This window comes from Oryctolagus cuniculus, chromosome 7 (genome assembly GCF_051225735.1).
Source record: "Oryctolagus cuniculus isolate XC-2025 breed Fujian yellow rabbit chromosome 7, ASM5122573v1, whole genome shotgun sequence".
In the NCBI taxonomy this organism is placed as follows: Eukaryota; Metazoa; Chordata; class Mammalia; order Lagomorpha; family Leporidae; genus Oryctolagus; species Oryctolagus cuniculus.
In genome coordinates this window covers 87,553,969-87,570,154 of record NC_142873.1, presented here as the reverse complement: position 1 = coordinate 87,570,154, position 16,186 = coordinate 87,553,969, and the positions used below count along the sequence as shown (strand labels likewise).

Below are 16,186 nucleotides of genomic sequence, written 5' to 3'. Positions count from 1 at the left end.
ACATGGAGACTTAGCAACATGCTCCTGAATGAACAGTGGGTCATAAAAGAAAAGAGAAATCAGAAAAATTTCTGGAGACAAATGAAGGTGATAATACAATATACCAAAATTTACAGGATACAGCAAAAGCAGTGTAAAGAGGGAGGCATATAGCAGTTGGTGCCTACATAAATTGGAAATGCACCAAATAAGTGAGCTATCAATGCATCTCAAGGACCTAGAAAAACAACAATAAACCAAACCCAAAGTTAGTAGGAAGGAAAGAAATAATTAAAATTAGAGAAGAAATAAACAAAATTGAAACAAAAAAGTATAAAAGATTAGTGAAATCAAGAGCTAGTTTTTTGATAAAAAAAATTGACATACCATTGGTCCAAATAACCAAAAAAAAAAGAGGTTCAATACTCAATAAAATCAGAGATGAAAAAAGAAATTAACAACGTATACCACAGAAATAAAATTAATTAACAAGAATTACTACAAAGAGCTATATGCCTATAAATTGGAAAATCTAGCATAAATGTATAGATTCTTGGACACATACAATCCACCAAAATTGAGTCATGAAGACACAGAAAACCTAAATAGACCAATAACCAAGATGGTATAGAATCAGTAATAAAGACCCTCCCAACAAAGAAAAACCCAGGATTGGATGACTTCACTGCTGAATTCTAACAGACTATTAAAGAAGAGTTAATTCTATTTCTTCTCAAGCTATTCAAAATAATTGAAAAGGAGAGGATCCTCCCAAACTCTATGAAGCCAGCATCACACATCAGAAAGATCATTCATGCTGACCAAGGTGAATTTATCCCTGATATGCAGGGATAATTCAGTTTACACAAATCAATAAATGTGATACAGCCCATTAACAAACTGAAGAACAAAAACTATATCTCAATAAATGCAGAGAAAGCACTTGATAAAATACAACATCCTTTCATTATGAAAACCTTAAGCAAATTGGGTATAGAAGGAACATTCCTCAACACAATCAAGGCAATTTATGTCAAAACTCACAGCCAGCATCTTACTGAATATGGAAAAATTGGAAGAATTCCCACAAAGACCCAGAACCAGACATGAGTGCCCATTCTTCACCATTGCTATCCAATATAGTCCTAGAAATCTTAGCCAGAGCCATTAGGCAAGAAAAAGAAATCAAAGGGATACAGATTGGAAAGGAGGAAGTCAAAGCATCCCTATTTGCAGATGACATGAATTATATACATAGGGGAACCAAAACACTCCACTAAGAGACTATTGGAACTCATAAAAGAGTTTGGTTAAAATGTCAGAATATAAAATTAACACATAAAAATCAATAGCTTTTTTTGTATACACAGACAATGCCATGGCTGAGAAAGAACTTCTAAGATCAATCCCATTCACAGTAGCAACTGAAAAAATGAAATATCTTGGAATAAATTTAACCACGGGTGTCAAAGATCTCCATAATAAAAATTGCAAAATATTTAATAAGGAAACAGAAAAAGATAAAAAAATGGAAAGATATTCCATGCTCATGGATTGGAAGAATCAAAATGTCAAGCCACCAAAAGACATTTACAGATTCAATGTGATCCCAATCAAAATACTAATGACATTCTTCTCAGATCTAGAAAAAATGATGTTAAAATTAATATGAAAACACAAGAGACCCCAAATAGATAAAGCAATCTTATACAATAAAAACAAACCTGGAGGCATCACAATACCAGATTTCAAGACATACTACAGGGCAGTTATAATCAAAATAGCCTGGCACTGGCACAAAAATAGATGTGTAGACCAATGGAGCAAAACAGAAATTCAATCAATCCACATATCTACAACCAACTAATATTTGAAAAAGAAGCTAAAATCAATCCCTGGAGCAAAGATAATCTCTTCAACAAATGGTGCTGGGAAAATTGGATCTCCACATGCAGAAGTATGAAATAAGATCCTTACCAAATACAAAAATCCACTCAAAATTGATCAAGTTACTGAATATTATGACCTGACACCATCAAATTACTAGAGGAGAACATTCAGGAAACTCCACAAGACGTTGGCATATGCAAAGACACCTTGGAAAAGACCCCAGAAGCAAGGCAATCAAAGCCAAAGTTGACAAATGGGATTATATCAAGCTGAGAAGCTTCTGCCCTACAAAAGAAACACCAGGAAAGTGAAGAGACAAGTAAAAAAAAAGGGGAGAAATATTTGCAAACTATGAAACTGATAAAGGATTAATATCCAGAATCTATAAAAAGCTAAAGAAACTCAACAACAACAAAAACAATCCAGTTAAGAAATGGACAAAGGACTTGAACAGGCATTTTTCAAGAGAAGAAATTCAGACAGCCAACAAACACATGAAAAAATGCTCAAGATCACTAGCCATCAGAGAAATGTAAATCAAAACCACAATGAGATTTCACCTCACCCTAGTCAAAATAACTCTCATACATAAATCAACAAACAACAAATGCTAGTGAGGATGTGGGGGAAATGGTACCCTAATTCACTGTTGCTGGGAATGTAAACTGGTACAGCCATTGTGGTAGACAGTATGGAGATACCTCAGAAAACTAAAATAGATTTACCATATAACCCAGGAATCCTAGCCTTGGGAATTTACTGAAACAAAATGAAATCATATCAAAGATTTATCTGTACTCCCATGTTCATTGCAGCTCAATTTCACAATAGCTAAGAAGATATAAAATCAACCCTGATATCTATCAACTGATTACTGGATAAAGAAAAAAAAATTGAAATCCTGTCTTGTGCAACAAAATGCATGCAACTGGAAACCATTATACTTAGTGAAATAAGCCAGTCCCAAAAAGACAAATATCATATGTTTTCCCTGATTTGTGGTAACTAATAGTGTACCTAAAGTGTAATATATAAGAGTGATCTTTGGAGTGAATGATTGTTTAAAACACTTGTCTGCAATGTTGAGGAACAGTGATTTTTTCTTCATACTATTTGTTGAACTTTTTACTTAGTATAGGGTTAATCTAATGAATAAAAAGTAAACTGAGGCCGGCGCCACGGCTCACTAGGCTAATCCTCCACCTTGTGGCACCGGCACACCGGGTTCTAGTCCCGGTCGGGGTGCCGGATTCTGTCCCGGTTGCCCCTTTTCCAGGCCAGCTCTCTGCTGTGGCCAAGGAGTGCAGTGGAGGATGGCCCAAGTCCCTGGGCCCTGCACCCCATGGGAGACCAGGTTAAGTACCTGGCTCCTGCCATCGGATCAGCGCGGTGCGCCGACCGCAGCGCGCCGGCTGCTGTGGCCATTGGAGGGTGAACCAACGGCAAAGGAAGACCTTTCTCTCTCTGTCTCTCTCTCTCACTGTCCACTCTGCCTGTCAAAAAAAATTAAATTAAAAAAAAAAGTAAACTGAAAATAGATCTTTGTAAAAAGTATAGGAATAGGACAGGGAGGAGGAAGAAGTATGGAAGAGTGGGCATGAGGGACGTTAGGGTGGAAAGTATCACTATGTTCCTAAATTTGTATATATGAAATACATGAAATTTGTATGCCTTAAATTAAAAAAAAAATTAAAAGAATATAGATGGGCTTGTCCTTGTGGCATGTAGGTATAGCCAGCCTACAATGTCAGTATCCCATATAGGCATCAGTTCTTATCCCATTCCTGGTTTCCCAGCCTGCAGTTCCATGTTATCTAACTAATATCCTATTGGTTTTGTTTCTCTGGCAAAACCTAACACTGTGTCCTCAGGGACACTAGGGAAATTTCCTTTGCTAAATAGGAGGTGAGTGCCTCTGCTTGGAATGGACAGGGCTGGATAGAAATTTAGTAAAGACCTAGAGCAGTGAAGGTTCAGAATGGCTACCAAGGGAAATAGTAGAGGAAGATGACCAAAGGTAAATCAAAGAGCTATTGAAACATCCTACTGACCGAGCCTAGATTGGTCCACTGCAAATATCAGTGTTTCATCTTCATGGTTTCATGATTGTTTTTCCAGCTACAGGAGTTAGAGAAGATGAATTGCTGGACCATCTGGACATTGATGTTAAGCTATTGTCACCCCTCCTGGATAGGATGTTTGTGGGATGGGCACATTGGAAAGCTCATTGCTTAAAAGGGCTATTTTAGAGGCCTAGTAAAAATAACTCCATGGTTCAGACTGATATAAAACTTGAGTCTGAAAGAAGGGACTCATAACCTTGGAGAAAGTAGAATTGAAATAAAAAAGTGAGTTTAGTGGGAGTGAGAAATGGTAAATAGAACAGAATACTGGACTTTGAGTGATGCAGAGGTAGGATTCCACTGGTTGATGACAGGTAAGGAGAAGGTTCTAAAACAGAAGGTGATGTTGCAGATACAGTTGGTGTATTATAGTAGGCTAACTGATGTCAGAAGTAGAATATAATGGCTTGATTATAGTGGAAGTTTATTTCTTGATCACAGAAATATCCCAGGAATGTGGAAATGTGACACTGGCTGCTGGAGGCTCTGTCGTCTTCAATTGGCAGAGTCTAAGAGCATCTGGACATTGACACCTAGCTGGTGTAAGGAAAAAGGCAAGGAGGAGCCCACATAGGTGGTTTTATGGCCCAGGCCTGAAAGAGGTTTGCATCATCCCTTCGCACGTCACTGGTCAGCATACCAAGTTATAGGGAAGTCTGTGATGTGTGAAGTTGTGTGTTTAGCAGCTCTGGCTAAACTGAGGCTGAAAGCATGTTTTTAAAGCCTTTACTGTTTGGATGCTGCTACTTAGTTCAGTTCTTAAGTCCAGAGATAAATTTTAAAAGGACTGACATTACATCATGTTGAGTGAAATAAGTCAGACACAGAAAAACAAATACCTCATACTCTCTCATATATAGAATCCTAAATTTAAAAAAAAAATGAAATAAAAAATGCTCATTTCAGTTTTGCTGCAAACTTTTGTCAATCTTTGTTTTGTATCTTTGTCAAATTGTTAAGAATGATATATTACAATAGTTTCAATGATCTGTGATTATTTTAAAATTTACTGTGTGTAAGTAAAATTGACATCTTGTCATTGGATTATTGTTTATAATACTTGCCTATATTTCTACTGAACTGTGGTCTTTTTATTTGTTGAACTCTTGATTTAATGGCACATTAAGCTTTCAACTATAATATAAATTTTTAAATGTTATCTCAAAAATTTTTTAAAATTTTTTAATTTTTAATATTTGGCTAAAAAAACAGAGCTGACATTAAAAGATCACCTGAAGAAGACTTATGTGGCAATACATAGGACATTATCAATTCTAATTATACTCCCTAAGTCTATCCTTTTTAAGTTTGTCTGGTCTGTGTGACCTAGTTTCCTCATTTGCTGAAATGAGCTTCATTCTGTTTCCTTCATCAGAAATGAGTACAAGATCTTTTTTTGTAGTACAGCCCCTTTGCCATTCACCTTGTGCCAGCACAAATACCCAACAGCAGAGTTGCTCGTGATGCCACTGAAAGCATTAGCCCTCTCCGTAAGCCAAAATGGCTTTTTGGCCCAATTTAAGTGCAAGTCCCATTTGACTTGTGACTTACTTTAATAAATGAGGTTAAAAAAAAAAATACAAGTCAACAAATACATTAACACTTCAAAAAGTTCGTGAAGGGCCAACCACTTGGGGCACCTCTATTGCACATTTGGAGTGCCTAGTTCAAGTCTTGGCTCAGCTTCCTATTCCAGCTTCCTGCTGATGCATCCCTGGGAGGCAACAGGTGATATTAGAAGTACCTGGGCCCCTGCCACCAAAGCAGGAGACCCAGATTGAGTTTCAAGTTCCCAGCTTCAGCCTGGCCCAGTCCCAGCTGCTGCAGTCACTTGGGGAATGAACTGGTAGATGGAAGATTAATCTCTCTCCCTCTTTCTTTCAAACAGAATGAATATAAATATAAATATTTCTGGGGCCAGCGCTGTGGCATAGCGGATAAAACCGCCGCCTGCAGTGCCAGCATCCCATATGGATGCCAGTTCAAGTCCTAGCTGCTCCACTTCCAATCTAGCTCTCTGCTACGGCCTGGGAAAGCAGTACAAGATGGCCCAAGTCCTTGGGACCCTGCACCCACATGGGAGGCTTGGAGGAGGCGCCTGGCTCCTGGCTTCAAATCTTTGCAGCTCCAGCCATTGTGGCCAATTGGGGAGTGAACCAGTGGATGGAAGACCTCTCTCTCTCTCTCTCTCTCTGCCTTTCCTTCTCTATGTAACTCTGACTTTCAAATAAATAAAGCTTTAAAAAAATTTCTAAAAGCTGATGGATAAATTGAATTAAAGATGTTTACTTTGGTGCAAGCATTTTTAAAAATCCGCATGTTTTTTCATAATAAGCATTTTTGCATATTATGGAAAAACTGTACCAAAGTAAACTCATACTTTTAATTCCATTTTCCAATAACACTTTGAAGCTACATTATAGTTTTTCTCTGTTAAAAAAGTGCTCAGTATTAATTTTTAGATAAGATGGAGCCCTCCCAATATGTGTATTATTTACCCCAAATTTCCCACCAATTGGAGGAGAGCAGAGCAGCATCAGCTGAGAGTCATTGGCTGAGAATATTGACCTCATAATCGCTCCAATCACAATGAGCTGCCTACAGCAAGGAGTGGGGCTGGGGCACATGGAAGAGCTCTACACCAAAGAGGAATTTCTCCCCCAGAAGAGACAGCATCTTAAGAACCATGTGATAAGATTCAAACGATCTGCCTGTGAACTTGAATAGCTCTGCAGCTTCCTTCCCAACGTTATATGGAAATTCTTAAGGAAATAAACTGTATCTTGGTGGGAGAAGGCTGTTTGAAGAAACATGGTGAACTACTACAAAGTACTAGGGGTACCTCAGAATGCTTCCACCTCCGATATCAAGAAGGCTTATCACCAATTGGCTCTACAGGTACATCCAGACAAGAACCCAGAGAACAAGGAGGCAGCCGAGAAGAAATTCAAACAAATAGCAGAGGCCTATGAGGTCTTGTCTGATGCCAGGAAGCGCAACAGCTATGACATGTCCAGAGGGAACCACACCAAGAGGGTATATAGAGGAGATGGCAGAGACAGAAGCCATTTGGAAGAAGACCTGTGCTTTGAGAGGCCACACCGTGTCTTTCAGAATGTTGTTGAGGATGAGAACCTCCTCCCAGGACATAGTCTTCCCACTGGCCATGCGAGTAGGCCTGGGAGATTCCACTACACCATCTTTGATGTGACCCCCATACTGGACACAGGATTCTCCACTTTTGTATCCCTGGCCCCCAGATCAAGTCTCCCTACCTCTGAGCTATTTGTACCCTTTGTAAGCATCGGAATGGGAAACTTCAGACTGGTCACCACTTGCAGCCAGATAGTGAACGGTGAAAGAGTTGTTACAAAGAGAGTGCTGAAAAATGTGAGGGGGATGACTGAAGTGGAGCGAGAACGAGAATTTCATCCCATTCATCCATCCCGTTGGTAAGAAACTGTTGCTATGTTCTGTAACAGGGTGACTTTCACATGAGGCTGGTTTGTCTGGATACTTATCCAAGACAGAATTGGAATCAGAGTGTGTGCAACTGGAGTGGATGGAGGTCAGCCCAGTCCAAAGCTCTTGTTTCTCAGAGGAGGAGAGTAATGGGCCAGGGGTGGGCATAAGAAACAAGTGAGCAGCAGGCTTGGCCTTCGAGTCAGAGACTTCTGATTCTAGATAGACCTGTCTTTCCCCTCTACCACACCTGCGTGGTCTTCTGAGCCAGTCGCAGGGCCCCGCATCACAGATCCCACTGACTTCTCTTCAGCCTTGTCCCTGTCCTGTCTTGAGTCGCCATCAGTGGCTATTCTTTTTCTCTCCCTAATCTCTTTGCTTCTTTGCTTCCCACATCACCTTTCTTCCCAGGAATTTCCCATTGATCTTTGCATAGTCAGATTCAATCTGAAGAGTGCCTAGATGTAGATTAATGCTAGCAGAGAGAGTGAAAAATAAGTGGGTTGAGATTTTTTTACATATACTGTTTTAACAGTTTTTGAGTGCAGTGGATGTCAGAAATTCTGCTTCATATGTGTTATCTCAAAAGTCCTTTCAGCAGTGAACTGAAAACTACTCTTCCCTCATCATCTAGATAAGGAAATGAGGCTTATGGAGATTAAGTCATGTGCCCCAGAGCCCACCTAATAAGCAGTGAAATAGTGTCCTGTTCCAAAGCACGTGCTTGTCTACTGAGCTGTTACAACTAAAGATCTTCCTCATTTATTTTTATATCTAGAGTCTTCCCCTCATTGGGAGCTTAACCCTATCACCTCTAACCCTCACTGCAAGACATGAGTACTTGCTGAACCACATTAAGTATGCAAACATTTTGACTTTTATTGTCCAATAGCAACTTTTATCCAAACATAGAGTCACTGTAAAGTTTCCACTGAAGCTAACAAGTGATTATCCATTAACAGAGATCCCAAGATGTGAATTATCCTTTTGTTTAGCTTTAATCATGATGTATATGTGAAGTCTTCTTATTTGTTTAGTTTGCTTTGCTGGTCTCACTCCAACCCCTTGCTTTATGTTAATAAAAAGACTGGACTCTGGAGGAGTTTTTCTTGTGGAAACTTACTGAAGGAGACTTTGTTGGAACGTGTGTCTTCCAGTGTTGCAACCTATGTCTTCCAGTTTTCAGGCCCAAGCTCATTGTAGTACACCTTGCTGATTGGCAAAGCATAGATATCGTGTGCATCACAACATTTTATGGAACGTATATAGCAAATTATTAGCTTTCTTAAGAAACTTTCCTCTGTGAGATTTTTGTAAGAAAAATCATTTTATGTGGTATCTGAAATTTTCGATCTGAGAAAATTTTTTCTGAACTTTAAGAAATATGCCTGTATCCCTCTGGCATTCCTCTTATAGAAAGGAAGCAGAAGGTGGGTTTGGAATCAGAACAGACCCCATTTCTTTCAAAACCTATGACTTCCCACTACATGTCAGGATGACAGGTACTATGCTAAGTATTTTCTATCAATCATTTCCTTTTTAAGAAATATATATATGTATATATTTATCCATATTTTATAAAAAGTACATATGTTTATTTATAAATATATAAGGTATATATTTATAAAAATATATTTTATAATATATATTTATATATTTGATATAATATATTTATATATACCTATGTATAAATGAAAGGCAGATAGAGAAATAGACTAGAAGACATTTTCCATCTACTGGTTTACTCCCCAAGGGGTTGCAATAGCTGAAGCTGGACCAGGATGAACCCAGGAGCCAGGATTCTCCTCCCATGTGGGTAGTAGGGACCCAAGCACTTGAGCCATCATCTGCTGCCTCCCAGGCACCTTAGCAGAAAGTTGGATCAAAAGCATAGTCAGGACTCCGATATGGGGTGCAGGTGCTTAACTCACTGCACCCAATGCCAAGCCCCTCCCCACCGAGTGCAGAAGGGATTTGTTTCCATTTTACCAGTGAAGAAACTGAGGCTCTCAGGAGTTCAGTGCCTTCCACAGAGCCACATGCCAAGCTGTGGAGACACGTGCAGACTGCAGTTTGCCTGGCAGCTCTCACTTTGGTATGCTGTGTTCTACTCATTATTGTAAGCTACTGCCATAGTGGTGGTCAAGAAGAAAGTTGTCATATGTGTGAATTAACTGTGTCTGCTTTGACATTTTTTAAAATGAGGATTTCCAGATGGAAACTTCATTTACCAACCCTGGTCTGTGTTCTGTGTCTACTGAACAAAGGGAAAATCAAATTGAAGCATGAAACATGATTTTCCATTTTGTCTTAAGATCAAAACCTCACCATTTTTCAGACATGCTTAGATTTTGATGGAAGTGCTGAGTTGTAAAAGAACGTTTTGCCAATGAAGATTTTCTGGTTTTGTTTTCAAGAATTCACTTATTATAGGAAGTTTTCTTGTATCAAACCAAAGCATTGTCAGCTCTTCCTGATGCCTGTTTAAAATAGGTAGAGGGTAAAGTGTGTGCAGAGAACAGCAAAGTGGGGAGGGCTTGGCCATGCAGTAAAGTGGCCCGGTCTGTATTCGAAGCGCAGGATGGAGCCTGAGCTTTGAAGTCATCTGTAGCTCAGGTATGGTGACCTCACAGCGGCTTCAGCACCACTGCTGGCAGTGTCCAGGGCCCAAAAGTCCCTCTGCCAACTCCCAGACTTGCAGGTGTCACTGAGGATCAATCTTTTGGATTACTTGTCACCAAAATAGGAGGAAAAAAGGAATTAGTGAGTCAGTTCCTGAGTCCTTAAATAATTTGCTACTCTTATCCTCTCAAAAAATGGCTCTTTTATATGCTGTAGTGTTGAATATTGTCTCTCACAAATTAACATGAGTCATTCTGGCTTCTAGCAGTTGACAAAAGATTTCCAAAACACAAAAAAACCAGTGTAGACTCCTTGGAAGCAGTTTCTTGCTCTGCTCTCATCCCTGTTAAGTGGTTGACAAGTGAAATGAGGACCACAGTGCTGTTGAGAATGGTGGAAATAATGATGACTCCTAGCTCAGGGGGCATTTGCAAGAGCAGTTTTGTACAGCATCCTGTCAGAAACCCTGCATCCTCACATTACCAAGCAAGGAGACCCAGGAGGAAGGGACTTGGCACAGGTCACAAAGTGGGTGTTTCCGTAACCCCTAGCCCCTAGCTTCTTCACCCACATGCTGAGGCATTCAAAGCACCTTTTCTTCACAGCCTGGCCAGGGGCATGAGAGTTTGGAGAAAGGTCTCTGGATGATGTAGGAGGGGTCACAGTTCCAGTAGTCGCAGTGGTGTGTTGTGTCTCCTTGTCTGTCGGTCAGTTGGGGAGGGAAGTACAGAGCATGGGAGTAAAAAAATATTCAGTGATATTTCACAGTTGGTTCATGTCTTGAACCCACATCTTTTTTTTTTTTTTTTTTGACAGGCAGAGTGGACAGTGAGAGAGAGAGACAGAGAGAGAAAGGTCTTCCTTTTGCCGTTGGTTCACCCTCCAATGGCCGCCGCTGCAGCCGGCGCACCGCGCTGATCCTGGCAGGAGCCAGGAGCCAGGTGCTTTTCCTGGTCTCCCATGGGGTGCAGGGCCCAAGCACCTGGGCCATCCTCCACTGCACTCCCTGGCCATAGCAGAGAGCTGGCCTGGAAGAGGGGCAACCGGGACAGAATCCGGCGCCCCAACCGGGACTAGAACCCGGTGTGCCGGCGCCGCAAGGTGGAGGATTAGCCTATTGAGCCACGGCGCCGGCTGAACCCACATCTTTAAAGAAGGACCCAGAGTCTTAAGAGACATCAACCCCACAATAACCAACAGTAAAAATAAGGTGGCATTTGCTGCTTCTCGGTGCTTCTAGAAGTTTCAAACTACCTTAAATATTTGGGGTCCTCACATCTTTTGTGAGAAAGCCCATTTTTATTTCACCCCAAAGCCTTGTAGTCTCCAAAATACTTGGAGTGAAGCAGAAATAATTGTGTACCTTGGAGGGTGTGGGGAATGGACTCTTAGCAGAATGGGGTGGGATTTGTGGCTGGCAGAGCCCTTGCCCTTGCTACCTTATTTCAATCTCGAGGACCCGTGGAGAGGAATGCGACAGGCGCCCCCAGGATGGAGGGGTTGACTTTTGGGTTGAGGCAGGATGATTTTCCTTTGAAAGGTTTTCCTTTGAAGAGAGTATGTCATTTATCTCATATCCATTGCTACAAATAATAAGCTTCCAGGAGGCCTAAGGTTCTAGTCCTCATTGGACCATCTAGACAACATACACGCAGTTCTCACTGTCAAGGGAAGCAAAAGGGGATTAATAAAAAGAACATTAGCTTTGGCTGCAAGCAGATGAGAGATTTAAACCCTATGTTACCCTTTGAAATTTCCCAACCTTAAGTAGATTAACTTCTCATTTGATCCTTAGTTTGCCTATAAAATAAAAATGATAATCGCTCCCTATCCTAATTTATCTTTATTTTAGAAATTAAGTACCCAGAAAATTCTGTACTTTAATATTTTTTAACGTAGAAAACATCTTTGATCCTTAGGGGTGCATGTTGTAACCTTTCCATGAGACTGTATTAACCTGTGATCTTATAAACAAGATCAGTTCTGGATTGTGTTTAATCCCAAAACACAAGTAAAAGATGGGAGATAAAAATAGGAGATTGCATTTTTCCCCATGTTGGCACTACTAAAGAAGTAATGTTTTTAGCTTGCAGACAATTGGCATGACTTCTGCCTTCTAACTTCCTTTTCTCTTCATTATCCTTGAGTTGTTGGATTTAATGTGTTGGCTTTACCCTCTGTTTCCATTCTAGGAAATTGATGGAAAATCCCTGCTACTGATGACAAGGAATGATGTGTTGACAGGACTTCAGCTAAAACTGGGACCTGCTCTGAAAATCTATGAGTATCATGTAAAACCTCTGCAGACGAAGCATTTAAAGAACAGCTCTTCATAGTACAGTAAATTGGGGTCTCAGACCTCAAAAAATACATAATGACATAATTTAGTTTCATGTGATGAAACTTTGTAAACACAATGCATACATGTGTATATGTAAAGAATTTCAACCAAATGACATGTTATCCTATTGGATAGACTAGGCAATCCATCGGCTGACTCGAATTCAGCCAGGAGGAGCAAGGGCAAGATGTTCCCAGGATAGTTTTCCTTGTGGAATTTATCAAATAGAATAATCTTTGACATGATAAGATACCCCTCCCCACAAAGGGTTTGAAACCATAAGGATTTTCTTCATTTCTTCAGAGTTCTTCTCCAAAAAAATCCTGTTAAAAAATCAAATGAAACAACTATCTTTTAGTTCGACTTAGGAAGAGTTAAAAACAAGAAACATGGGGAGGGGGAGAAAGAGACAGGGATTACTGTCCCCCTTGAATTCTGCTCCTTAGAGCTTGTGCTACTCGGATGGCATTGCCGACACCCTTTTTTAGAGAGGGTCCTCCACTTGACCTTATTAAGGTTTCACTGGGATATGCTGCAATGTTTGAAACGAACGTGCATCATGACCCCTTCAGGAGCAGAACTGTAGCTCTGAAAAGAGAAACTCTTGTGTCCTGGGGATATCCATCCATATTTAGCTAGCTTTCATAGGGGGTAATGGTATTTTCTGCTTAGATTTGTTTAACGTAGTTCTTTGTTTCTGAAGAAAGCATTTTTTTTTTTACTTTATGGTTTGTATTTATAATTTGTTTCTGAAGAAATTTGCCAAGAGTTATAGTTCAAAAGCCTTGTTACTAGTACAGAATATTTTTATATATATATTCCTTTGATGATGTAATTTTTAAATTGTTCTATGCTTTGTTTGATTCCTGGTTTGAGTACTTGTTTTTAATAACTTGAAAAAGTGGGCTTGCTACATCTCTGTTCAAAGAGACATTTGTTCGATCTCTGTGTATCAATGCCTTGTTGAGTTGGTGCTTTGTGGTTGCAATAAAGCATTGCTTCAGTTTATCCTCCCTGTATCCTTGAGCCTTTCAGTTGGTTGCATCTTTGATTTAGATGGAGGATTAGAGCCTTCTTAAAACCACAGGGAGAAAATTCAGCCTTAAAAGTCTGCCATCGGATCAGCGCAGTGCACCGGCCGCAGCGCACCAGCCACGGCGGCCATTGGAGGGTAAACCAACGGCAAAAGGAAGACCTTTCTCTCTGTCTCTCTCTCTCACTGTCCACTCTGTCAAAAAAAAAAAAAAAAAAAAAAAAAAAACTTTAGATACAGAAGTTACATAGCGGGGCTGGCGCCATGGCTCACTTGGTTAATCCTCCGCCTGTGGCGCCAGCATCACATATGGACACCAGGTTCTAGTCCCAGTTGCTCCTCTTCCAGTCCAACTCTCTGCTGTGGCCCAGGAAGGCAGTGGAGGATGGCCCAAGTGCTTGGGTGCCTGCAACCGCATGGGAGACCAGGAAGAAGCACCTGGCTCCTGGCTTTGGATTGGTGAAGCTCCAGCTGTAGTGGCCATTTCGGGGGTGAACCAATGGAAGGAAGACCTTTCTCTCTGTCTCTCTCACTGTCTAACTCTATCTGTCAAATAAATAAAAAAGTTACATAGCTCTATATAATGGATTTATGTTCTTTATAAACTGAATCATCAGTCTTCCTCTTAACCCCAGTCTAGCAACCAATGTTAGCCAAAGATTTTTGATTTGATGCAGGTCAGTGGGAGTCTTGATTTAGGTTTACATCTGCTAAAGGTTTGGATCTTCTTTCTAGAAAAAGACTTTTAATACCACATGAAACTTTGCAAAGATTTGATGCGCTTTCTTCCTTCTTGCTCCTTGTCAAGAGTCCTTCTCTTATATTTTATGTATTTTCACTTTATTTGAAAATCAGAGAGACAGAGACAGTAAGATCTTCTGTCCACTGGTTCACCCCCACCATGTACGCACACAACCAGGGGTAGGCCAGGCCAAAGCCAGGAGCCTGGAACTCCATTTGGGTCTCACATGAGTGTCAGAGACCCAAGCATTCAAGCCATTGTTCTCTGCCTCCTAGAATGCACAGTAGCTGGAAGCTGGATCAGAAGTGGAGTAACCAAGCATCCCAAGCAACAACTTAACCACTCTGCTGAGCACCCACCTCAACAGTGTTTATTTTACAGTACCATAATTTATTCCTATGTGGAGATAATTTCTCTAAATATTAGAAAAACCTGAGGATGAAATTGAAAAAATATATGGGAATTGGTATTGGGAGTGAAGTTCAAAAATGCATTCTAAATTAATCCAACTGTAGAATTTACAGAGGGTCTAAAACTTTAATAAAGCTGTTTTTTACTGTTAAGTGGGAAAGGTAGTTACAAAGGGGGCAATTGCTATCCCCATGTTCCCAGAGTTTAAGGCAAACAAGCGTAAAATGAATAAAAGGCAAAGTGACAGAGACAAAAGATGAGAGCTGCAGCTGCTGGAGACCTGAGTGGAAAAGAAAGGTGTTGAGGCATCAATACGGTATGAAGGAGGGTGGAATGAAGAAGTTGATTCAAACCTTTCTGAGGGCAGTCATTTGGCCCAGCCGTTGAGAGAGTGTTGGGACCCCCATGTCCCATATCAGAGTACCTGGCTTTGATTCCTGGCTCCAGCTTCCTGCTACTGCAGAGCCGTGGGTGCTGCAGTTGATGGCTCAAGTCATTGAGTCCTGCCATCCACATGGGGGAACTGGACTGAGTTCCTGGTTTCTAGCTTTGGCCCCCCAGCCGTTGCAAGCATTTGGGGAGTGAACCAGAGGATGGGCACTCTCTCTCTCTTTTTCTTTCTGCCTCTCAATTTTTTTTTTTAATTTCTGAAGAAACTTCCCACAGTAAAATAGTGGTGATGTTTGATCCCCTTCTACCTCAAAAGGATAGCAGAAGCGGTGAGGGGGGGGTCTCAGCATAAGGGTCAAAGCCCTGTTTCTGTGCATCTAGCTGGTAGCCTCCAGATTGGTTTGGGATAGGTTTGGCTGTGAGTGATACAAACTAATCCCCCACCCCCAACCCCAGGTAATGTAAACAAGATTGATGCCTCCAGATAGTGGAGCAAGGTTGATATGGCCCTCCATCACGTTAAGGACACAGACTCCTCCTGTCTCTTTGCCCCCTCATACATTTGTTGTACATCATAACATCCATTTCTAGAATCAAATATTTTACAGCTCAGAATATCTACTTAAGCTCTCAGCATCACTACCTGGAGTCTAACCATCAGGGAGGAGAAAAGCAGAGAGGGCCGGACCTTCTTCCTAAAATGACACTCCTAAGAAACTGTATATAATTATTTCCTCTCATTTACTTGTAGACACACCCACACCCTGCTGACTAGAATTCTGTCACATTGCCATACATAAGCTGCAAGAGAAGCTTGGAATATTTCTCTTTTTTGGAGACCACGACCAATCTGAAATTCAGAAGTCCCGTCATATACAGATAAAAGGGGGAAGATATTGAGGAACACTGTTGTCACTGCCAGCTGATCACTAAAAACTCAATGCAAATGAGATTGAAAATGTCTTCCTCTGTATTTTTTCCAGTTTTGAACTTGGATTCATCAACATCAGACCTGGACTTTGCTATAAATGTTTGTCAGGAGGATACGAAGACAAATAATTACAGAGCAAGCAGAACACTATAAAATCGTTCCTCAGCTTCTGATGGCAGCCTTCAGGCAAAATTAGTGAATTAAAGTTGTCTGCTTCCTTACACCCAGTGCAAAGGCCTATGACACGCAAGAGGCCTGAGCC

At 40.7% G+C, this 16,186-nt stretch overlaps 2 protein-coding genes across 11 annotated transcripts in view; both read left to right on the top strand.

Annotated features, from left to right (window-relative positions):
• Nucleotides 1-13,425, top strand: part of SAMD13 (sterile alpha motif domain containing 13) — a 78,605-nt gene extending 65,180 nt beyond the window's left edge. For all 10 annotated transcript variants that reach the window (XM_070078160.2, XM_017345578.4, XM_070078162.2 and 7 more), the window contains one exon: nucleotides 12,269-13,425. In XM_070078160.2, coding sequence (XP_069934261.2) covers nucleotides 12,269-12,412 — 144 coding nt within the window. In that variant the 3' untranslated portion in view covers nucleotides 12,413-13,425. The remainder of the gene's footprint in view (nucleotides 1-12,268) is intronic.
• Nucleotides 6,659-8,416, top strand: LOC149125646 (dnaJ homolog subfamily B member 6-like). The gene has a single exon (XM_089337131.1). It carries the CDS (start codon nucleotides 6,804-6,806, stop codon nucleotides 7,446-7,448), a length of 645 nt encoding a protein of 214 aa, XP_089193257.1. The 5' UTR covers nucleotides 6,659-6,803; the 3' UTR covers nucleotides 7,449-8,416.
• Nucleotides 13,426-16,186: the final 2,761 nt, after the last annotated feature.